General features: G+C 43.8%; 1 protein-coding gene across 5 annotated transcripts in view; it reads right to left on the bottom strand.

The window, feature by feature from the left end:
* LOC119450655 (uncharacterized) overlaps positions 1 to 24,465 on the bottom strand; it is a 78,384-nt gene extending 53,919 nt beyond the window's left edge. For 2 of the 5 annotated variants that reach the window (XM_049666114.1, XM_037714166.2), the window contains exons 1-5: positions 24,286 to 24,464; positions 20,679 to 20,917; positions 11,580 to 11,618; positions 10,627 to 10,894; positions 674 to 1,138 (exon numbers count right to left, since the gene is read on the bottom strand). In XM_049666114.1, the coding sequence (XP_049522071.1) occupies positions 674 to 1,138; positions 10,627 to 10,894; positions 11,580 to 11,611 (765 nt within the window). In that variant the 5' untranslated portion in view covers positions 11,612 to 11,618; positions 20,679 to 20,917; positions 24,286 to 24,464. Of the gene's footprint in view, positions 1 to 673; positions 1,139 to 10,626; positions 10,895 to 11,579; positions 11,619 to 20,678; positions 20,918 to 24,285 lie in introns of all 5 variants that reach the window. The other 3 variants (XM_037714167.2, XM_037714168.2, XM_049666115.1) reach the window with 3 other exon arrangements.
* Positions 24,466 to 25,509: the final 1,044 nt, after the last annotated feature.

Genomic DNA, 25,509 nt, shown 5'->3' on the forward strand with positions numbered 1-25,509 from the left:
TTGACCCGTGCGGCACCGATGACTGCGCGGAATGCTTATTCCCCGCTTTTGACTGTCGCAGATTGGCCTTAACAAGCTGACGATAATCACACAAATCCCTCCTGTTTTCCGGAAGAAAACTGGAATACTTTCTAAGCAACAGAAGATTGCCATTAAGCACAGTATGGCTCACTATTGAACTGAAAACCCCTTGGTGCTTAGGAGAACGCTACTTCTACAGCTTCAGAGGTAAGAGAGCACTGAATTCTATTTTACAGACATTCAATTGATAAAAAATATTTTCCAGACCTTCGTATACGAACTGAGTTGTTATCGCTGCTGGCATACTAATTTGGTGTTCCCTTTAATAAGAGTACAGCATACCATGCATCTCGATTCATAGGTAACTAAGTTACTGATAGCTAGCAAAATTCATGTTAAGCAATGCGATTAGCCTCGTAAGCATGTCCAGCACTGTTTCTTGCCCGAAATTTTGAAGCATAAAAATTTGTGTTAAGCTTTTTGATATTCAATATTCAATTCGATATTCGATTTGAAATCTACTATAGCCAGTATTCACACAACCCTACTTTATATAGTAAGGACACAGAGCATTATCATACACAGATAATGCATAGAGCAGTCGGCCAACTTCCACAAGATGCTTATTATGCAGCCTTAGCTCTGTACTTACGCGGATGTTCAGAAGCGTCAGTGTTGTGAGGCTCTGCGTACTGGCAAGTGCCCACTTGAAGTCATGTAGTGCCTTCGGCATGTCTTCTAGTGACTCCTGCATGATGTCCTCTAGTGACTCCGGCATGAAGTTGCCTGATGGCTCCATCATGATGGTGTCTGGTGGCTCCGACATGATGTTGTCTGGTGGCTCCAACGTGAACTTGTCCGGTGGCTCTGACGTGACCTTGTCTGCTGGCTCTGACATGACGTTGTCTGGTGGCTCCGGCATAAGAGAAATATTGAGTTTCTCTAGAGACAGCTCGCGCAGCTGCATGTTCAGCAAGCGGCACACAGCAGTGAGCAGAGACAGCGTGGCCTTGTGGCTTAGGGAAGCGTGGTGCACCCGCAGGCAGGTCAGGAACTCGTTGTAACACAGGGCATCGCAGATGACCAGCGCCGACTTGTGCCTCAAATGAGGCTTGAACTGCATGTGAAGGTGGCAAGTCAAAGACATGGATAAAAAACGAATGAAAAGACGTTTGTGGCATCTTTTCGCTGTTTGTGGCTTGTGTAGATGTGTCAGACCAGTGAAACCTTTAAGATAACACTACACTCACGGAAGACTTTCTGCGGCAGTGAAGGGTAAGCCATAGAGGAGAAACATGCACAGGTAAGAGCACTCCTAAAAAATAGTCCCCACGTTTTCATTCACTTTAAGCAAGGGAAGAGTGACATAACACAAGATACACCACTGAGTACAATATCTGATATATTTGCCTGCTTTTTTCTTGCATGTTTGAGTAAATGCAAAACTGTTGCAGGTGGAAGCTACACTAATTTCCCCCACCCCACCCCTCCAGGACGTGTCTCAATAAACCAAAAGCACCGTCAAATGCTGCCGCGACACTTGGTGCAGCAACAAAAGTGCAGATGCTGAGCCCCTGCAGCTTCCCCTTCATTTCCATAGAAACTTGTCCACGGGTATAGTACTCCAAATAAAGCTAGAATGGAATGTCAAATCAAATACTGGAGACCTCCTTGGTTGAAAAAAAAAGATTAATTAAGGAATAAAGTTTAAAATGACAACAACTGAAGCCGGGATTGTTTCTACCTTTAAGATGCACATTAAGAATAGGTTGTTTACCTTATCATGTGGGGTGTTTTTTTTTTTTTTAATCATTAACAGAATCTTGCATATCACCCATGGCATGTGGCACAATTTTACTTCTTCAACAAGACTGCTCTCAGAGATGGACATTATTTGCACAAGAAATCAAAATGAATCTGACTAATGAACAAAATTTTTCTAATTTACATTTAAACTAATTAGTACTTTATGGCAGATATTGCAACTACAAATTGTAGCCAGTGACTTTGACAAACACCTGGAATGAATTCTGTGGATGACACCAGTTTTGAGATATCCATTCCCAAAGATTGTGACATAACACATTGGTGTTCCAGTAACTTTTAAGCTTCAATGCATAAAAATGTGTTTTGTGAAAAAAGGTAAGAGGAACAGCAGTGAATTTTTACAGCAAGTTTCACTGCGCTTATCTTAAAATTGGTTCTAGTTTAAAAATTCATTTTCATTCCAGGTGATTGTGCCTTGTGAAATCAGTAGCTTCAATTAATTGTAATACGTGCACAAGAGTAATTAGTTAAAAGGTTTATTAATGAAAAATTAGTCGTCAATTTCACAATTTGATTTCCATGGTAAGTAATGTCTGCCTTTTCGAATAATCCAACTCAATAAGTAGACTTGTGCAATGTGTCATAGGCGATTATTCTAAATTCTGTTAACGTTAAAATAAAACACCTGGTTTATGAACTGTGGATTAACAAATGAAATATCGCAAGGTATTTTATCCCATGAACGAGAACAAAACAAGTAAATTAAATACAACTATGTGTACACAGATAGCAGACTTCGTCACGTAACATTGAATAAAACTCATACTAATATGTCACCCAGGAAAACAAATTAACGTTATGCTTACGCCATGCATCAGGTTACTAACGCTAAGACAGCAAGCTCCACCAAAAAGGAAGATATTGAGTTTCTGAATGTCAAGGATGCGAGACAGCTCAGGGGTTAGCATCCCTGGCTCCCAACTACATATTGCCACCCAACCTTGAGTTCCATGCCCTGTGGCAGCGGTGGGCAAAGTCCCGAGCAAAAATGTCTGTCCCTTCCTCACGTTCTGTTATGTTGCACTGTTTCCACTCAAGTCATGAATGAAACAGCCAGATATACGCTTCTGCAGACAAAGTGTTGTTCTATGCGCACAATGTCGTCATACAATCAGTGTGAAAAGCTGAGGTTCGAGAGGTGGCCTGATGACGGCAGTGGCAAGTGATCAAACAGTGTATTGGAGAGGATAGACAAACAGCATACCCAGTTTTTGAGCTCTAGCAGCAAAGTTCATACAATTTGACTGAGTTGGGGCAGGCTCGTGGTGAAATGAGGGTAGCGTGATAAACAATGTCGCAGATTTTTCTTTAAGGTTTTACTGTGCTTGTTCTTCTATGTCCTTGTCTATAGTGGTGCCCTCATTTCACCATGGTTCTAGATTCTTTAGCAGCTGATGTAGTAAAAGGCTTCAGTAAAAGATGACACCGCATTGCTCATCTATGCACATGCCTGAGCCTCCTAACCTCGCTAGGCCTTACGATACCCTGGGTAATGCCAGATAATTCTTCCAGCTGCTCCCGCTGTGCTGGCTTCACTCCACAAATGTTCAGTGCTGCCGGATTATGCTTCCAGTGGCGACATGTTCAGATCCAGAGATTCCTAACACCCTCCACTATGCAGGAGATATATGACCAGCACCATGGTCAGATGCTCCACAGCCTCTGGAGGCAGAGAGCTAAGAGTCAATTGAAAGAGCCACGCTGGAGGTGGTGGCCAATTAGTATGCCAGGGCAGCCAGTTTGCGTGTCTGTGAGGGACCTTTTATTTTGTCATTGTGTGGGGCTATACACAGGAATCTGGGCCTTCCAGTTTAGTTTGCTGTTCCGCTGCCACATGTCGCTTGAACATTTTTCTCGGATTGTTATAGTTGCTGCATCTCTTAAATGTCTCCTGTGTGCTGACTGCTTTCTCTCTTAGATTATGTCCCTTTGGCCAAGTGCCAAAGTCGAGGCTCTTAATATGCAATGTACCTCAATTTTTGTCGCACTGATGACATGAGGCAACACTAGAGGGTTTCTTGGCCAGTTGCCTGCTCCCGAGTTCATGCACAACATCCTGCCTATGATTGAAAGGATGTCTACACATGCATAAATGCCCCAAAAAGTTGATGGCAGGGCGCCTTACCTCAGGACAGCCGCCGCTGTTATGTTGAAGATGTGAATTCGGCGCCTACATGCGACAAGTTGTCTTTCCATCCACTTTCACTTCCCTTTTCCTAATTCTATATTTCAATTGCCAATAACAGTGAACTCCCTATTCTTTCACTGGCTTCATGATCTGTTTGCTTGCTGTGGTTGTAACTAACAAAAATCGAGCCTTTATTCTTCCCACTCAACGTAGCAGATCACATTCACTAGACGAATACTGTTTCACAGGCTGTGACTGCAACCAAAAAAAAAAAGGTGCAGTCACACGGGTCACAGTGACATTTTTCACACGTCTGCAATTCTGCTGGTGAGACAGGTAGGGTTTCTTGCTGATAGTACTTGAGGGACATGTGGAGTAAATCTCAGAATGTAATGTGAAAACCAAGAAGATGTTATGATATTTTTTACCATTCTTCAGTAGGAGCTAATAGTACAGGGACAGGCATAATTGTTTAAAATGTTTGAAAAAAGATTTTGCAGTTACCGCGGCACTACTCTTACTCAAACATTGCAGAAAGATCACATTTTGTAGTCTATGTCGTTCAATGTAACACTTAGCCCAGTTAACTTCCTGGTTTTCATGAAAAAAACGCAAAGGTACCTTCACTTATGGGGATGCAAGCTGCTGCTGCAACTGTGCAAGCATAAATTTGTTACACCACCTGCCAGCAGCTGCAGAAACCAGCTGGTCAGGAGGGTTGCTGCATGTTTCCCGCTCCTCTGGAAGCCTCTGGAACACCATTTAGAAAACAAGGTGCAAAATACGGTAATATAAAACCTATGGTGTTCGGTCATCAGAGGTCTGATGACTAAAAACTGTAGGTATTTAATCATATCTTGCACCGTGTTGTTCTTTTGACGCCTTGGATAACTTTAGCTAGGACACCCTATATATGGGTTTCAAAATGTGACACAAACACTGCGTGGATTTGAAGGAAGGGTTCCATCATTCCAACCAAACGTATGTTCTATAGTTTGGATGATAAGTGAGCCCAGGTTTTGTGCCGAGGTGAACTTCCTTTCCTTTTTCAGCACCTTCGCATCATCCCAATCAATTTGGCGGCTCCTATCTCTTGCGTGTTCTGCAAGAGCGTCCAGATGTAACTTCATTTTTTACAGTCACTGATATGCTGCTTAAGCCGCTGAAAAAATTTTTTCCTGTTTTTCCAATATACCGCCAACATTCTTTTTCCGGACTCAATAGGGGCCGCGAAAACGTCCGAAAAATCAGGCAGTCCGAAAAATGAATGCATTCCCTTTACTACCCCAAAGGGCTCAAATCTCCACAGGTACGTCCGAAACAGCTCTGAAGGTCTGCCAGTACACTTGTTAGGCGTATCGGTGCTCGTACTGTGACAGGACACGGCAGGTGCACGCGTGTATAATTAAGGAATACGTACATACCGTGTCCCGTGACAATTGCCCCTTCCCACTTTTGATATGCTTCACCGCATAACATTGCTGTATTGAGACAAAGCTAGCTTTCAGAAACTGGCATTATGCAACGGGCCGTGCTTTCCGAGCTTCGAAGCCATTGGCGAGGATTACAAAGGCGGAGTCGGCACCATTCCTAACAACGGCGTATGGTATTAATGAAAAACACGGCACCGAACAGCAAGAAACTTGGTAGCGAAAGCCGAAGTAGCCAGGCCTAGCGTTGCCACGCTGGTGGCTACGGCTGCCAGCGGATATGCGTGTGAGAGTGCTGGTTCCAGGCTACAAGATAATCAAAATGGCGGCGGTGGTGACTTCGATTAATGGCGTTTCGGACCTTCGGTCATGGCAAAAAGTCCGGAAAATCGGATGGCAAAAGTTTTTTTTTTTTTTTCCCCCAAAACTTCAGACTTTCTTATACATTGACTCTACGGGGTATGTGGCAGTGCCGCGAAGGCGTCCAAATTATCGAGCATGTCCGAAAAATCGGGCATGCGGAAAATCGGTCGTTGACTTACACACAATCACAATGTTTCTTGGCGTCGTCTACCGTATTCTGCGTGAGAACCAAAAAAAGGCGTCTGCCCACTACCAAGGATGGACATCCCCATTGAGTGCTCGCACATGCCACTTATTTCACAATGCTTGATTTGCGACCAGGCTAGAACCATACCTATGTACCCTGAGGGCAAAGGAAAGACTGTGTTTGTGACAACAGATGGCCTAATTGAAGTTATTATGCTGTTTGGCCTATGTAATGCTCCCTCCACTTTCGAAAGATTTATTGATGTAATCCTAAGTGGTCTGAACGGCAGATTTCTTGCTCTGAAATAATATTTTCAATGCTTAGTTTTTCGTGTTTCACTATGGTCTGAAACGTTGAAACCCTAAAAAGAAAATGGTGACAAGCATTGGAGTGCCCCAATACAATAGCTTTTCTATAGCCAGTTTTGGTTTCGTTTCCTTGCTAGGAGGTTATTGTGTCGCGACTTCATGATGCACAAGATGGTCATGTGGAAGCAGAACATCACAATGTTTTGGCACTCCTTCCAGCTAGCTCAGGTGCCTCCTACGCTGCTACTCATAGTAAGCAGGCAGGCTCATGTTAAATATATTTAAAAAGCATAACCTAATCATAATATACAAGGAACTAAAATGTGAGGTACCACTCTTGTTTAAATTGGGCATTTTTCAATCTTGCACTACTTTACTGTGGTTGTTCTTAAACATGCCTGCCATGTGTTATCAATAGAGACCGGATTTTAGGCAAATGCCTTCTTTGTTCCTTGCACTCCTATCGCCCCACTTTGATATATGAGCATACATTAGAGGTCAAGAAGGGCTTTTATAGTGTTTTTATAGTGCCTATAAATGCCTATTTTGGCGTTTGTGCCCAAATGCCTATAAATGCCTATAGATGCCTATTTTCAATATCGGCGCCTATATGAACACTATTTAGCCTCAAGTTTTGCTTTCGAGTGCAGCTAGAGACCGTTATTCATGTTACCGGGCAACATTGACTGTTCGGAACTCTATGGGGTTCAACCTAGTCCTTTAGTTCAACCAACTCCCGGAAAACAACTGCTAGCAGCATTGAAATGGGACGCGCCGGCCAGCATACGGCGCTGCGCTGACATTGCGCGAGCGGTTGGCAAATGCCAAACGGCGGAGAGCCATCAGGGGAAAGGACAGCGAATAGCAAAAGAAAGAAAAATGTGACGTGCACGCGGCTTTTGTTTTGTTTGTTTTTACTTTTTAAGGTGTTCACCGCCGTCGGGCGTTCCTTCTCAGCATACGAGATCATTCTCAGTGATAAGAGGCAAAATTTTGAATCTAAAAATCTGAGATGGCGGTGATTTGCTATTGTTTCCACAATCTTCACAGTGATTCTTAGACTACGTTCCGCGTGCTCTCCAAACAAATTTCTTCAAACCTGCGCACTTCAAATGGGGGGAAGTGTATTTGACAGTGTTGAGACGTCTGGCCTGTACAATTCGGATAATGTCATATGTATATAAGAAAATTGCGAAGAGTTGTACCTAACAGTTCTCATGTAAGAACATGCTAATTTCTTAATAAATCGTAGTCTCTCTTGCATTTGTTATTTGCCTGTTTTTGTTGTGTATTAATTTATTTGCATCAGACAGACATAAAGTATCGGTTCTTTTAATCAGTATTCCCAGCTTTCAAGTATTCTTTTTCATGCCTGTTTCACTATATGCGATGCTCGAGTACAGTGGCCGTTGAACATGAATATGAGCAGTGTGCTTATTGAATGAAGCCAATTGATCGTCATTAGTCCATCAGTTTTATAGGACAATTGCACGGCTATGTTCAACTGTTGGTGCCTTTGTGCCATCATAGACAATAACATTTCTCGTTTTCCTCTCGTATACGATATAGGCCGCGCACGTCTTCGTTTGAAATTATTGGCATTTATGTAAAAATTTATTGTGCCTATATTTACGACGTTGGAGGCCTAAAACGCTGTTTTACCTGCCTATTTTTGGTGCCTAAAAAGCGCTTTTTTAATACCTAAAGATCCGGCCTCTAGTTATCAATAGTATCAATAGTTCAGTCATTATCAAAATATAGCTAGTTCAAAAATCATTAATAGTACTATAGTGCATGTAAAAACTGCACCATAACCTTGGCAACGTTTTCATTTTCCAAATGGCATAAACTCACTTTAACTATAATGGTAAGTTATCGTAAAGTTCCTGGTAATATCACTAGCCAAGAATTGCAACACTATCAATGACGTTGTCAACAGCAAACTATCGCAATACTATTCATATAATTCTATCGCTAATGGTAAGTTATAGCAAAGTTCCTGGTAATATCACTAGCCAAGAATTGCAACACTATCAATGACATTGTCAACAGCAAACTGTCGCAATACTATTCATATAGTTCTATCGCGAATGGTAAGTTATCGCAAAGTTCCTGGTAATATCACTAGCCAAGAATTGCAACACTATCAATGACATTGTCAACAGCAAACTATCGCAATACTATTCATATAGTTCTATTGCTAATGGTAAGTTATCGCAAAGTTCCTGGTAATATCACTAGCCAAGAATTGCAACACTATCAATGACATTGTCAACAACAAACTATCCCAGTACTATTCACATAGTTCTATCGATAGTACCACTACGGATAGCTTTTGTTACATTGTCAACAGTTTCATAGCGAAACATTATATTGTTACGGGGAGAATATACATACAATCAATATATTTACAAGGTAAGGCGTACAACGCTACAGCAATGGTTCAGGAGAGCGTGTGCACACCAGAAAGCCACGCCGTTGTCGTAGTCATCCTCCAAGCACCGACCACAGGATCGCCGCTCGTGACATTACCCGCTGGCGGCAGAAGCACCGTCCCGGTACAATTAGGGCCCAGGCCGAGAGTGGTACGGTTTAAGGCGCGAGACATGAACTATGTCATTCACGATTGTTGCAGAGGCTGACTTAGGATTTATCGGAGCGATTTCATAGGTCACATTAGTGACTTTGCGTACGACGCGGTAAGGGCCAGCATAACGGGAGAGGAGTTTTTCGCATAGGCCACCGCGACGTGACGGGAACCACAGCAAGACGAGCGATCCTGGAGGGAAGTTCACCTCCCAGTGTCGGCGGTCATAGAGACATTTTTGATTGACCTGTGAAGCCGACAAGTGATCGCGGGCAACCTGACGGGCGATGTCAGCACGGGCAAGAGCATCACGAGCATAGGCAGAGGATGTGTCTGCGTGAGGATGAAGTATGGTGTCCATAGGCAATGGTGAGTCGTAGCCAAACAGTAGATAAAAAGGTGAGTAGACAGCTGTGTCGTGACGAGAAGAGTTGTAGGTGAAGGTCACAATATAAACAGGGATAAATTGCCTCAAAAAGGATGGCCGACTTTTTGAAGCATTGGCAAGCCTTTCTGAGGCCCTTTATTCCTGTTTATATAACTTCTATACCACAGTGTGCTACTCCATCTGTCGGCCCCCTTCTTGATATTGGATAGCAAAACATTGCAATAATATCGACGGTATTTTTACAATTTTGAAAAAGAACAATTAGTACTATCAATAGTCAATTTACCTAAGTTTTGCATCACTAGTTTGGACCTATCCCATCGAGAGCAGAAGAAATGACAAACTTCATGGAGCACCTGCCAGCACTTCCCTTCTCAGTTGGCTGCCATCACACAAACTGCTGGCTGAAGTGTGCGACAGATTTTAGCCGCTCCATTCACTATACTCCATTTCACACTTAGCGTGCAACGCCGTGGAAGCTATGCAAGAAGTTTTGTCTTTCAGTTATCACTGTGCCCGTTTCTTTGTGGAGTCGTTTAAACATCCTGCTTACGCGGGCCGCACAAGAATGGGTACGAGGCTGCCGCGATGGGCTCCAAATGAAAAACCCAAAAAGGAAACTAACGAAAAGTAAAATGATCTAAAACAGCCTATTAGAGTCATATCACACCATTTGTTGCTTCCTAAGAATAATTTCAATAACTTCACTCAATACTCAATCAGAATAAACAAGTTTCACATAATTGATGGCAGTAACACCGAACTATTTGTAGCCACTGCAGGAAGTCTTTCTAACCTCCACAGCGTCGCAGGCGATGTATGAAACGGAGTATAAGCATGTTTTAAATTCATGATAAATAAGGATTTCTTTTTACTGGACGTGCTCCACCAGAGTTTATGCGAGCAGTAACATTCACTATCTTTACAACGAAGTGGCCTGTGTAACGAAGGATTTTGGAGGTCCCAGGCACTTCGTTATAAAGGCGTTCGAGTGTAACTGAAATGTAGAATAAGGTAAAGGGAAATGAATGCAGAGGAAAAGATAACTTGCAGCAGATGGGCGGCCGAACCCACATCTTCATTACACCCGCGGTGCTTTACCAGGCTACCGCAGTGCCATCCTTCCCTCCACTGTCTTGGGTATTGAACCAGAATTGCTCACGGCCGAGGCAACAGATGTGGGACATCCTTTTAACTACGGATGTCGTGTAGTATGCGAGCTTAGGAGCAGGCAAGTGGCCAATAAACCCTTGTATGCTGCCTCATGGCATCAAGACTGCCAGATTGAGGCATAGCACAACAGCTACAGTAGCGCATGGTGTTACCGTTAAACGAACAGAAGTCTTACACGTTGAAACTTGCTATGTGGACAAAACTTTGCACTTACCTCAACAGCTTCTACGCAGCAGTGGTTCCTCAGCAAGGAATCGAGGAAGATAACACCTTCCTCTGCAGATACATCCTCGAAATCTTTCATCCTGCTGCCAATGCCCATCGCCTGGCACAGAAAGAGCCTGCCAGGCGAGACCTCGTTCACTTCGGCATTCAATTTGTTCAGCAGTGCGTTCACGCCCGGGAGGTACTTTACGATGTGGCATGGCCTCCCCCTTGCAGCTGTGCAGTGCACCGCCAACTCAGCCGCCCTCCTGCGAAACCTTTAGCACAAGGGGCATCAGGCGTACTCCAGCTACCAGAGCGGACATAGAAATCGAAAGCGCTGTCACTGAACAATTTAAACATGTGCATTTCTGTCCACTAAATATGCGAGTGCAGAGCAAGCGTGAATTGCTTGTGGTTGGTGGTGATGGAGCCCTTCAGTCACCACAGTGGCTGTGGCGTTGACCTGCCGAGCACAAGGTCATGGGTTTGACGCCCGTGGCAGTGGCAGCTTTTTAAAAAATGGGGGCGGAATGCAAAGTACACTTGTGTACTTTGGATGCGTGTTAAAGAACCCCAGGTAGTAAAAATTTGTCTGTAGCCCTTTGTCGGATAGTCCCTCGTAACCATGTAAACCAATGTACGGTTTCGGGACTTTAATCTTCGCAAGTTAATCTTAATTATACCACCTTTCTACGCACCTGTGCAGTGCATTGACGTAGTTTCAGCCGATGTTTGCAGCTACAGTGCCAAGCTAACACATTAGAATGTTCCTTTTAACAATGGGCCACATAGTACATCCATCAGCAGAGAATGCCACCTCACTGTGGCACGAGAAATTGCACATGGCTACAACCCTAATGCCATCGTGTCGAACATTAAATTAGCCCCACAACTCAGAGGTGCATTGCCTTGCTGTATTTTATACAGTTTTCTAAAAGTGTGAATTCCAAAAGCGATTACCTTGAAAGATGAGAGTGCCTCTTCTCGGCCATTTTGCTGCTGAAACGAGAAATAAAGATGCCAACATACAAACAGCAATTATTCAACTGCAAGTGAATCACGGGGGCTAACTTCCTGCCAACATGCAAGCTTGGCACAGAGAGAGGATACAACGTTTTCCAAATGGCAAATGCCAAGACACCACTGCATAACTCAAAACAAGCAGTTATGCTGTGTGCCATGGCTCTTGTAGGATTCCTCACAACTCTAAGCATTACGCCAAAAATATTATCCATGTTCTCTCTCTATTTCATTTTTTTTTTTCTGTGATGGCATTTGAAGTGCTGAAAGCACTCATGTGTGCAGTAGCCACAGCTTTCAGTGCACATGTGATGGCTTTGAGCCTTTAATTAGTATGGCAGTGAACCTACATCAACGAATCGCAATCCAGACAGGCGAATGTCTTACGAGGCATGTTTGCTAGCGACACCGAGCAGGGTCCTACACGTCTATCGATTCCAAACGTGTCAAAGCACACTTTAAGCCTACAGGCAAACTATGCATACTACAGCCACCAATCATTTACACCTAACACACAGCTGCAGGGCTTGGTTGCTTTAAAAATGTGCCGCATTTGCAAACTTTCTGTGGCGATCACATAAATCTTGATGACACACTATTTGTTGTCAGAATAGGTGTTGAAGGTAATATTCCTATTACAATCAAGGCAACGTCTACAGGAGGCAGGACAGGGTTCGTACAGATTTCCAAGGCAAAAATTAAAGGATATTCCAGGACTTTCCAGGACCTGTCACAGGTTTTTCAAGGACTCGAAGCGGCATCCAAAGTATGACTTCTTTACTCTAGCATTTCCAAAAATGACTAGTTTTATTGCAATTACAATAAATAACTGTATATCACAATTATAATAAAAATGTCTAGTCTTGATAACTTCTCAAGATCACAACACAAAATGAACGCTTACAACGGCGGCTGAGATTTCTCCAGTATAGGCTGGGTAAAGTTCACCAAAAAATATTCAAAACATTCAGCATAGGGTTATTGCACTAAAATAAAAAGTCTAGCGAAGAGAGACGCTATAGTGGGTCCAGCGCTTTTGCTCAGCAACGGCGCTCGTGCTTGAAAGCCATGTCTCGTTTGACTGTTGCCGCTCCGAACTCTAATAAACCCTTTACAAAAAAAATAAATGTATATCCCAATGATGTTAATAATGTCTAGCCTGGATCACTTTGCAAGTTCACAATACCAAAAAAGAATACCACACAATGAATGCTCCCAACAGCTACTCTGACTTCTCCAGTATTAACTGGGCAAGTTTATCGAGCATTTCCAAACCATTCAGTGTAGTCTTGCTACACATCCATTATATTATAACAAACACATGTATATTCCAATTTTCTGCAGTATTAGCTGGGTTGGTTCATCAAATATTTCCAAAACATTCAGCATACCGTATTTTTCGGTATATAAGATGCAGTTTTTTTTCTGACTTTTTCGTCGGTGCGTCTTATAGAACGGTGCGACCTATGTACCTTTTTTTACGGAAAAACTGCCGTCAAAATCGAATCCGATGTTATGGCCACGCGAAGCACGCTGGTTGACTTAATTGATATGGGTTCTGTGTGCACTATCGAGGTGCCGTGTTCTTGTGATCAAGTTCCCGAGTGCCGTGCGAGAATGATGGAGCAGTAAAGCAAACGGCGGTAGGCCGACCGCGTGTCGATCTACCCCGAGGTCGTCACATCTGCAGATGAGATACGGCATGCGCCGCTGCGCAAACTACACAGTTGCTACGAGAGTACAGGCAGCCCCCCCCCCCTTCCTCCCTCCCTCCTGGGCTGCCTTCCGCTTTCCTCCCTTCTGCACAATTCGGCTCACCGTCGCCCGCTTTCACTCGCACATACAGCATATGGCGCGCGGGGACAATGTTATTGCCCTTGGACTTTACACGGAACATCGCAGCAACCACGACAGCAGAAATGCGCCTGAAGTGGACATATATGGCACCCATACGCTTGCGTGTGACCCGCGTTCATGGAGCAAACATCACAAATTTTTTAAATCTTACCGAAAGAACAGGTGCGTCTTATACACCGATGCAACTTATACAAAGGTGCGAATTATAGACCAGAAAATACGGTAATGCTACTGTACTTATATTATCATAAATAATATAACAAACCTCCATCCAAAGGCACTGAGCATCAGTGGTTAAGTTGCTCCCCATATAGCTCTCTTTAGCTTCATCTCGTGCGCAAGAGTGAAAGTGGGACAAGGCAGACCGACGGGCGAGGAGTGAAATGAACGATGGGGTGAGGAAAGCAGCGTAAACACTGCCAGCCGAGCAAGCACCGAAGCGCGGCACGGGTCTCTCGCTCCGTTCGCGGTTTGACGCAGCGAAGCCTTTTATTTTTTTTCCATGCAGTTCTGCAAAACAGAACTATGTGTGCTCACGCCGGCGTACTGTTTCTGAAATGGGGAGTTTGTCAGGTCGACGCCAATCTACCACAGAAAGGAGGTCGCAATGTCAAGTGCACTGCTAACGAAATTCAAGAATTTTCAAGGAAGGAAAAAAATTCCAGGACTTTCAAGGGCCTTGAAAATGCACTTTTCAATTTCAAGGGTTTTCAAGGATTTCAAGGACCTGTACACACCCTGAAGGAGTGTCAAAAACAAAACAAGGGCAAGTTGGTAAAACGTGCTTCATATTTACTTGTGCTTCCTTGAAATTAAATATTCATAACAGCAATTCGTTTTCCTGCAAGAAATCTTGCAAATTTGTTTGCTGACACAGTTTGCATGGACTGCCATGACTGGCTAAGGCAGCAATTTGGGATACATGATCTGTTATACTAGGGCCCTAAGTAGTGCTAAAAAGATAAGGACAGACAAAGAAATGACAACATGCGGTGATATGTGTGTTGTCATTCCCTTATTTGTCCTTGTCTATGTAGTGCTGCTTAGGACCCTGCCATCTTCCTGGGCACGCAATGTTGGAGATCACATGATTAAGCCTGCACTGCTGAACGGCTGCACTAGAAGAGGGCAGCATGTGTCTCCTCATCTAGCCCGGCCATGTTTGCCCACGCGGCACAGCGCATATGCGGCCCAAGTGCCGTATGTTTGAGGTCATCTGCTACAAGTGCCAGGACGAATGGCAAGCATGAAAGGGCAAATTGAGATGGCTGGTGGCTTTTTGCAGGCAATCATCTCACAAACCTAGCGTTGGAGATCACATAATGCCAGACTTGGAAACATGGCACAGCTGAAATGGTGAAGTGAGCGGCCACACAAAATGTTCACTTTGGGACAAGCACGCGCCTGCAGGTGCTCCTCATCATGCAAGTGTTGATAGCGAGCACTCACGGTCATCGAGTGTGTTGTGATGTCATCAGTCATGCGATAACTCATTCGGGTGGCATATTTGGTGCTCGCAAACTACTGCTGGCTGTGCATGCACTGAGAGATAGTGTGTGCTGTCAAGCTACAACAAGTGGCGACGAGGATGGGATTCGCGCCAGGTATCTAGGATGCTCACCACAACCAGCCATAGGATGCTCATTACAACCAGGCCGTACTGAAGCATGGCGGCCACTGTTGGGAAGCTACTGGAGTTCCAACCACATGACGTAACTTTGAGGTGTACCTGGTGTGGATCGAAGTATTTGCCGCAGCTAATGACATAGCCGAAGGCAAGAAGCTCCCAGTGTTCTTAATGGCTATTAAGTGAAAAGGCGCACGTCACACTGCGGAGCTTGCTGCTGCCTAAAACACCAGCTAAGGCTTCATTCAACAAAGTCGCGGACGTTCTGAAGAAGCATTACGCTTCCATATGCTACCAGGTCACAGAACACTATCGCTTTTACCAGCGAAAGCAAGAGCCGCATGAGACCGTTGCAGATTTCATAGCAGAATTGAAGGAACTCACTGCAACATGCAAATTCGGCACCTTTTTGACCGAAGCTCTGTGGGACGGGCTCGTTGCTGAGCTAATTACCAAGGTAGTATGGTGCAGGCTGTTGGCAATGCCAGACGACGAAGTGAGATGGGAAAGTGCATGCAACATAGCTATAGTCATGGAAGCGGCGATGCAAGACACGAAAGAAATGCTGCAACCCAATGCCGAAGGAGCGCCGTCAAAAACAGAAGACATCCACTGGCAACAGAAAGTTGTACAACAGAGCAATGCACCAATGAGAGAAGTGCCGGCCCAGTCCAGCTTCGCAAAAGCAAAGTGGTCAGCGAAAGAAGAAGCGAAAAGAATGCGTCATCAATGCGGAAGACGGCATTTACCCATATGTTGCCGATTTCTGAACAGCACCTGTTATAAGCATACGAAAAAGGGTTATGTTGGCAAAATGTGCAAAACTAAGCCTGTCCACAGTGTAGAGAGTTAAAAATGAGACAACGAACTACTCACTTTGTGTCACACAAATGACAAGGAAGGCACGCCCGCCATTTTATTCAAGGTTTTGATAAATGATAAAGTGATACCCATGGAATTTGACACAGGTGCAGCAGTTTCAATAATGTCAGAAGTAGAGTGTGCTAAACATTTTCCAAATGCCTCTTGCAGACAAGCAAATGCCAAATTAGTCACGTACAATGGTACGGCAGTCCCTACTGTCGCTATCATGGATGTAAAGGTGCCATACCAAGACCTTTGCTTCGAACTGCCATTGTTGTTCGACCAAGATTGGCTTTGCAAAATTAAAATAATATGCCCTGAAGTCGTGTCTGTAAAGGCTTTGGATAAGGAGACATTGCTAGCTGAGAAATTTTCCAAAGTGTTTGACGCAGGCTATGGTACCATTAAGGAGTTCGAATGCAGCATTGAATTGAAGGATGACGTGCGCCCTGTATTTATGAAAGCACGACCAGTGCCATACTTATTGCGCGAGCAAGTCAAGCAAGAATTGGTCAAGATGGAAATAACTGGTCTCATATACAGGGCACAGTACATGGGCAACGCCACTTGTGATTGTCCCAAAAAAAGAACACGCAGGAACTGCGAATATGCTGCGACAATATCCCTCGCTGCTGCCTGAAGAAATATTCACAAATGTGCAGGGTGAAACCGTGTTTTCCATCATAGATCTTTTGGAAGCATACATGCAGCTTGAACTAGACAAACAAGCGGGAGAACTGCTCATCATTAACACCCACTAAAGTCAGTTTACGTTCTGCCACTTGCCTTATGGCGTATCATGCTGAGCACTGGCTATTTTCTAGGCAGTCATGGAACAGATACTGCACAATATGCGGGAACCGCCTGCTACTTCGATGATGTAGTCATCGTAGCTGAGAATTACAAACAGTGAAACGAAAGATTGCAGCAAGTGCTTTGACACATAAGTGAACATTGGTTGGCATAAATGTGAACAAAGAAATTCAGCTTCTTTCAGCAGCGCGTCTCATACTTGGGGCACAAGATCGACAAGAATGGCTTGCACCCAACGGCGGAAAAAGTGGAAGCCATTATAAATGCACCAAGGCCCACTAACGTAACCCAGCTGAAGGTCTTTTTGGGTTTGATTAACTATTATGGGGAATTTTTGCCAAATTTGGCCTCAGTCTTAGAACCATTGCACGACTTGCCGCGAAAAGAAACTACGTGGCACTGGTCACGTGAATGCAAGGAGGCATTCAGCAGATGCAAAGAAATGTTGACTGATAAGAGTGTCCTGCAACTGTACGATGTGAAAAAAGAAATTTGAATCACATGTGAGGCATCTGATGCAGTGCTATCGCACATGATGAACGATGAGGAAAAGCCAGTTGCTTTTGCTTCACGGTTGTTGTCTGCAGTCCAAACGTAACTATGGGCAAATTGAAAAAGAAGCGCTTAGTACCATGTTTGCTGTAAAAAAAAAATTTCACAAGTAACTCTATGGACGAGCCTTTGATATAATAACCGATCACCAGCCCTTGACAATTTTGTTTGATCCCAAACGGCAGGGCAAGGCAGTGCAGTCACCACTGCAAGAGTGCATCGGAGGTTGACATTTTTGGCCAACTACAGCTATACAATCAAACACAAGCCACGATCATCACTCCAGGATGCAGACGCATTGTCTGGCTTACCACTGCCCGACACAGGCAACAACTTTGAGAAAAGTTTTAACTTTTTGACCCTAAATGACTTGTTAACATCAAAGGACGTCAACTGGGAAACAATACGCGACGAGGTGTTGAGGGCTGTGCGTGACATGATTTGGCATGGATGGCCCAAAGCAATGTCCAAGGAGCTAAAACCATTCTGGATTGGTTGGACCTCAGTGTAAACAAGGAGTACGTTATATGGACAAAGAGAGTTGTAGTACTGGAGTCACCAGTACTACAACACAGCCACCTGTTGTGCAATTGCTGTTCTGCACAGCCACCTGTTCTGCAATTGCTGCACGAACATCACTTGGGAATAACCGGAATGAGAGCATTAGCAAGGTCACTAGTATGGTGGCCTGGAAAGGACAAGGCCCTCAAAAACATTGTGCGCAAATGTGAAATACGCCAGACTGTTCTCCTAGCAGCGCAACCTGTACCTTTGTCATCGTGGCAAGTATTTCAAAATCCGTGGGAACGAGTGCCTTTAGATTTCACCGAAGAAAAAAGGAAGACATTTCTTGCTGCTATCGACACGTATTCTAAATTGTTGGAAATTAAGATCATGACTGTAACAACTGCCTCGAAGATGGTTGAAGTTGTGCATTCTTGGTTCACGGCGCATGGCCTTCCTCTGGAGATAGTGATGGACAACGGGCCGCAGTTTCGAGCCGCTGAGTTCAAAGACTTCCTTGAAGCTAATGGTGTGAGGCACACACTGATGCCGCCCTACCACCCGCAGTCTAACGGTGCGACGGAGCGTGCAGTTCAGACAACTAAAGAAGCACTGTTCAAGTAGGTGCTAGAAGACGTAGCAAAGGGCACCAATAGAACGCTTCAACACAGAATAGATAACTTTATATTTTGTTATCGGACGCCTTGCACCTTGTCGGGAAGAACACCTGCTGAATTATTAGTAAAAAGGAAGCTGCGGACCCGATTCTCGCTGCTGCACCCAGATGTAAAAGATGCGATGAGCGCTAAGACCGCAAAAATAAAAACATCTGCTGATATGCGTAGAGGTCCGCTGCTAGTGTTTTCTGTTGGTGATCGTGCACTGGCGCGTTCTGTGTGTGGAGAAGTGGTAAACTAGTGGCCTGGAGAAGTGGAACGTGTAAAGTCATCTTCAACATATCTAGTGTAGGTGAGAAACACAGGTTGGTTCATGCACGCAGACCACCTGCAACCATCGAACATTGAGCCAAGGGTACAATGTGACCCACTGGCTGAAGTGGAACTGCCACATGCATCTGACCTCACCAATACTACATCGACGACAGACCAAAGCCCAGAGTCGTCGTCACCAGCGACAACTCCACTGTGTCCCGGCAATCACGAGCAGCCAGTACCCTTACAAAGGAGCACAAGGGTACGGCACCCACCTGATCGCCTCACTTATGATCATTTCTAAAATTGTGCGCGAAGGAAGTGTTGAGACGTCATCTGTCATGCGATAAGTCATTCACATGGCATATTTGCATGCTCGAAAACAACTGATGGCTGCGCATGTGCCAGGAGATAGCATGTGCTTATATACACGCCCCGAGTATTGTTATGTGTTCTTCTTCTTCTTGAGTTGAGGCTGCCAGCATGCTGCCTCAGCATGCGTATCAAAGTATCTTCTAACCCGTGCCTGGTGTGAAGCTCTAACAGAGTGAAATCTGTTGTTTGTGCACCCCTGGCACCACACTGGTTTAGTTTGTAAGCAAATGCTTACTGCAATATATATGGTCTACAAACCTACAAACCTTACTTCGTGTAATTGTCTAACATACTTCACTACTGTTACCAGTGCTGCGACTTTGGCTCCAATAATCACCCTTCAGCGCTGTGAGATCGTAAACATGACGATGTAGTGTCAACCTCCGACTTATTAGTGGTGCTCTGGTCACAAAAGTCCTATGTTGATATGTTGTAATAAAATTCTTTGATAATTTCTTTTGTCATTGAAACAAATTTTTATTGAAAAACTTGGTGAGCAATGTGTGAGCACCCCTTCCAGCTTTCTTATTGACAAGGAAAAGGTGTTTCTGTATAAAGTGTAAACTATTTTCTTTTCTGCCGTGTTGAATATAAACGTGTGCCCTCTGAAAAATAATAAAGACTAGTTGGAAGTCAGCACAGTGTATGTCTGTCCTATGTTTGTCCCTCGTTTCACACACTGTTATTACGTGATTAGAAAAAAACCAACTAGCCGAATTTCTGCTCTAGTGCCCCAAAGATTAAAGACTGCCTCCTCAAAGTCACAGGGACACATAGAGAGGGCAGCGCGCAGCTGCAAGATGCGCTGATGGTGCACTGCGAGTGGTGGCGCCAGTGGATCCAATAAAAATGGCCTACCTGGATTTCTTTTTTGCTTTGACAAGCAATGCATTCACCTTTTGTCATTGTCGGTGGTTGACTATGCCTCACCATTTATTAGCAGGACATGTTAAGCAATGGGAGCAGGTACTTTATTTCACCAATCCCGTTTTATGCTTGTCATTCTCTCACTTGAGAAAAAAGCCCTGTCCTCAGCAATAGTGGCACTTTAGTATGCCTTGAAGCAGTAACCTATTCATTTAGTTCGAGTCAATAACCTCTAGTGCCTTTTGATGTTTTAATCATTGTAATGAAAGTCCTGTTTGCAATAGTGTTGTTGGCGAGTTTCTCTGTTGGAAATTTGGAATACAGCCAGGTTGTTTCCCCTTACTCCAGTAGTAATAGGTTAAGTTAGTGCGCTCCATAATCAGAATTCACTGATATATTGAAGACATGCGAGGGAAAGAAATCTGAAGCCTACAGCTCACATCGACCTCCTGCAGCCCACTGGCCCTCTCAGTTAGTTGGGTTCAAATGTGGCAAGTAAAAGCTTTATACAGAAAAACCCAATTCACATAAGCTGCTGGTGAGCCTGCTTGTAAAAGACAGAAGCACATCCAAAAAACCGCCCTGCAAGTTCCGACAATAGATAATGAACGTCCTGGCTCCACCAGCAGCCAGTGGCCTGACTCTCACCTGGCTTCCGGCACCTCTGACTGGAAACTTGGACAGTGCTCTCGACGTCCACTCTTCTACACTGGCTGTGCTGGTAATAATTAGACTAGAAAAAGGTGGCCCAACTCCACGTCGGGCTACCACGATCTAGCCCGAGCTTGCATCCATTGTGCCATCTCCACGCTTTCTTCCCCGCAATGCCACCTTCCTCCTCCAAGCTCGTTCATGCTGCTCTCATCATCGTCAGCTTCTTGCCACACCTGCATTAATAAATTCCCCTTTCAGTGGGCTCCACATTTTACATGCAGATCTGAAAAATGAGGGGCCTAAGACCAATCAAACCAGTGCGCTCATTGAAATGCTATGACAAGCATTGCACTCTAAGGTAAGATATGCTTAACAAAACTGCATGTAAAGCTCATTGCAGCACCAAACTGCAGATGGCATTGCTTGGTTTGGTTTTCTCACATTACAGCTCCTCTTCCTTCAAGAGGATAAAAGCCAAAACAAAATAATAGTGGCATTCTCATCGAAACACCCACATGGTGAAATATTATACACTTTTCATCAAACCTTAGCACTGCACATTCAGGGATCAGGCGAATCATTCCTAAGGTAACAAGATCATCTCAAAATTCAATAAATATTTCAGTTTTCATTGATAATATTCAGGTGCTTTTATATGCCTACTTATGCGAGTTGAACAATTCAGAAAAAACAACTCAAATCACCTGCTTACCATGTTTTTGGCATGCCACAAAGACTTCACAATCACCTAATGCTTAAATGAATCTTTGGAAAAATACCCGCCTTTAACCTTCGCCTTGTGAAGGGTAGCAAAAAAAAAAAAAAAAAAACAGGGAGAGACGATAACGGAGAGTAGAGAGCAAAGAAGAGAACTACTTGCATATGTATAACAGAAGGACTAGATTAGAGTTATATATAGTCTTATTATGCTCACTTCTAAGATGCTGGTGAATCAGCTGCATCTCTCTGTAAAACAAATGTGTGCAGGGAGTTCACTGCAGCAACTGCTTCCTGCAGTTACTACAGTGACCTCCGCATCTTTCTTCCCTTTGAGGCAACATCACCCCAGCAATGAGAAGGAACAGAACTGGTAAGAAGACATGCAGGAATGCATCTTCAAACCAGTCAGAACCAGACAACTGTTGTGTCATCGTATGATACAGCATTCAAGTAGGCAAAACAGCCACTTGTTAAGAGTATGAGTTTAGAGGGAAACAACTTCAGAGGAAAATTTGTATCTGTTTGCAACTGTTTTAATGTACCAAACTATGACAAAATCTTTTTAGAGAAAGCTCGGATTAAGAGATAGTCCCCGCAACTCAGGTGTGGTAAAAATTGCTTCAAGGGTCCTTTAACAAATTTCAAGAAAATGGGATGGTTGAAAATTCCCTCACAAGGATGCCATCAGTGTGTGTTAGCCAACTTCACACATCCTGTAGACATTACCAACAGAAAGTTCAGGCAAAAACTGTGAACCATAACAACTTTCACATTTCAGACACACGAGAGAAGTCTGCCACCATTCCCACATAGCCAGTTGACTGAAAAGTTCAATTTGAAAATTCAATTCAAGATTTTGACTAGAATAATATCCTTTCTGGGTTGAAAGAAACATCAGAAGGTTTAGGCAGGGAATAATTTCAATGTGGATTTAAGTATAGTTTAACACACTTCAGTAACGCCAAGAAATCTGCAAAGCTTCAAATATAGAGGGGGTATTTGGTTCCTACTTCTTTTTTTTTTTAGTTTGATTTTATTTTATCTCTGTGTTGCTTTAAGGTAGATGATGAATGTATTTAACAAGCCCAACCTTTACTAGGCTCTTTTCTTCCCTTATGTATAGTTAGGCGACTTATGCAGGTGTCGCACGGCAAACTTTCAATCGTGATTGAGCTTAAGTGGGATCAAATTTCTCCGACGCTATTGGCTCCCTTGCGCAAAATGGGGAAGGGAGCCAATCGCAGTCACGAAATTCGATCCACATCCAGTTCGATCGCAATCGAAAGTGTGCTGTGTGACACCCGTGTAAGTCACTTAACTACACATAAGAGAAATTTAACTTGAACGAGTTTCATTTATTGTGCAAACGAGTTCTTTGAACATAAACTTGCTCACTATTATGAATCTGCGTCATACAATGCACTATGCACTTTCCTGCACAGGAATGAAAGTTGTCTATATTGTTTACTTTAACTAAAATGTATTGTTTCAGCATTTGGTGCATGTTCAAGAATGGTTTAATGCTAGTGCACAAAATCAACAATGTTTACATTAGCCTAATGAACCTTATAGTGAAAATATAATGTATGAGCAGTTAATTTGTAACCTCACATTTCCTTGCAAGCGACCGCTTTCTATAGCCCTTATCTGAGGGTGGATATTGTGGGGGGTAGAGGGACAAACAGGATAGAATAAGGGGAAGGTGGAGCTCGCTCAATAGTGCAACCTAGAGTTGACATGCTATCAAAGTTGTTAAGCTAAGCATCCAAATTAACAAGCAGATTCAAATGAAGGTCTGCCATCCTGCATGCCAAGTGAACCACTGTTTGAGGGCTACCCACACTAAATGCTAGTAGGAGCTGGAGCTATGCTCAGCATGTGTTACTAGTAAAGAGGGCTTGTTCGAAGCGCTTTGTTCGCAATACTCAAGCATGCTTGATTATAAATAAACTAAATAGATTGAGTGGTGCTTTATTATTTGCAGCCGGCATGTACAGCCGTTGCACATGCCAAGGAAAAGCTTAATTAAATCGTTATCCTTTGTTGCACAAAAAGCAGCGGCACCATGTCTGTAAAAACATGCACCTATTAACCCTGCAATATTTAAATTAAGAAAATAAAAAGAAAAACTAACAAAAAAAAAGCCTACAACTGTGTTTTGCTAGTAATGTTTGAACCTAGGTGTTTTTCGACCACTTGAGTAGGGCAAAATACTTTGCTGCTGGTTACATACAAGCACACACAAATAAACAAGCACAAACTAACGCGACAAAAAAGATAGACAGATACGGCGCTCTGCCGTGACTTCTACTCCTGTCCCTTCGCATGTCGATTCGTCGCCCTGATTCGTCGTGCAATGAAGAGAAAATGTTTATATCGTACGCTGAAGTACCCGTGGCACGATTTAAACTTCCTCCTAATAAACAGATTCAGTCGATCGGCATTGTAGCATAATCGGAAGTTTCGCCTCGTGTATGTCGCAGGCACGAGCCGCAGCCTCCAACAGGGAAAAAAAAAAAAAAAAAGAAGAGAGAGAGAGAGAGACGAAGCAGATTTACAAAGGGAAACACCAGCTCAAACAACAGAAGAAGGAGCGCACGCTAGCACGAAACATAAACGTCACTGGTACTGAAATAACCCTGGGGTGCCGATCATGCGTGGAACCATGGAGGAAGGAAAGGATGTAGTGACAGGGTTAGTGTATGGGAGCTAGCGCTCGCCTGGGGGTTAATTAGCAGGCGATCAGGCACGGACGTAGTACACGCGCCAACGTAAACGCTCCGCGCTCTCACGCCAAAGCCCACTGTAATTTTCATTGAAACTGACTCGCTGCGCACAACACACTAACGCATTTCATGCGTACCACAAAGCAATTTCTCACCGCAAACCTCATCCGTCACCTAGGCGGAACTGTGGCACTCCACAAATGCGAGCACGAACGGTTCTAACCACGGCTGGGTCTAGCTGCAACGTCGTGTGCAAGTCGTACGCGTGTAGTCGACAGATAGTGCAGGATGGCTGATAGTGGCTAGAATCAAACCATGCATAGACCAAACTGATCAGGAATGGCAACACGGCGCTAGGTTCTCTGGTGGCGCAATCTGTTTATCTAGGGACTTTAGCTAGTGGAAAAGGAATTGCTGGTGTAGGGACTTTAAGAACCGCGCTGCCGGTCGTTTCGAGTGTACCCCAACGAGGCATTTTCAGTTGGCCAGCGACGTACCGCAAAGATACCACATAGAACAAGTACATCATCGATGATGCGTACATACAGGCACCTCTGCTTAACATGATACTTAGGTAGCGCAAAAACTCGAAATAAAAGATAACAATAAGAGGCGAGAGGAAAGTAGAGACGAGCGCTACACTCACAACTGTCTAATCCGAAATAGGGCATCCTATAAACATACACATGCGCAAACGCATAAAAACACAAAGGGTGCCAGTCAGCCGAAGGCAGTGTTATCACTTTTAAAGGCTAAGCAATCTCAGTTCCGAATCATAAAGCAAGTTATTCTGATGTACATCTGCACCTGGCCGCCTGGTTTTAGCGTCTAGGTACGCCCTGTACATATAAAAATAACGTCCCTAGCACCCTAGCTCCTTCCCTATCCTTGCTTGGAAGCACGCGCTATTTGCACCACACGATCCCTAGTTGAGTTTTAAAAAAAAACTTCACGTTAAAAAAGTGACACATATGAGTTGAGCTGTATTAGCAAACTGCCCTTTTACATTGACAAACAATTAGGTCACTCGTATTGCGACAGAAGGCTCGATAAGCCAGAAAAGACGCAAGGACGAAATAATGCTGGTGACGCCGTCTTGAAATTCCCGCAACAGATCGACGCGATTCAGCGTCGTCTGCACAGTTAAATTTATTTATCGGTACAATGGAGGACTACGCCACATTTTAAAGGAGCCGTAGACATGATATAGCAAGTTTTGATAACTTTTACTTAGACACGCAATAATAATAATAAAAAAAAGAAAGATCGAAATTGACATATCGGGGCTCAGGTTTCGGCGCGAAGATCTGAAATCAAAAGTGCGACCTTCATTCTCTATTCTGTTATTAAACCGCGAAATGGACAAAAAAATAGAGTTT

This window comes from Dermacentor silvarum, chromosome 4 (assembly GCF_013339745.2).
Source record: "Dermacentor silvarum isolate Dsil-2018 chromosome 4, BIME_Dsil_1.4, whole genome shotgun sequence".
Classification (NCBI taxonomy): domain Eukaryota; kingdom Metazoa; phylum Arthropoda; class Arachnida; order Ixodida; family Ixodidae; genus Dermacentor; species Dermacentor silvarum.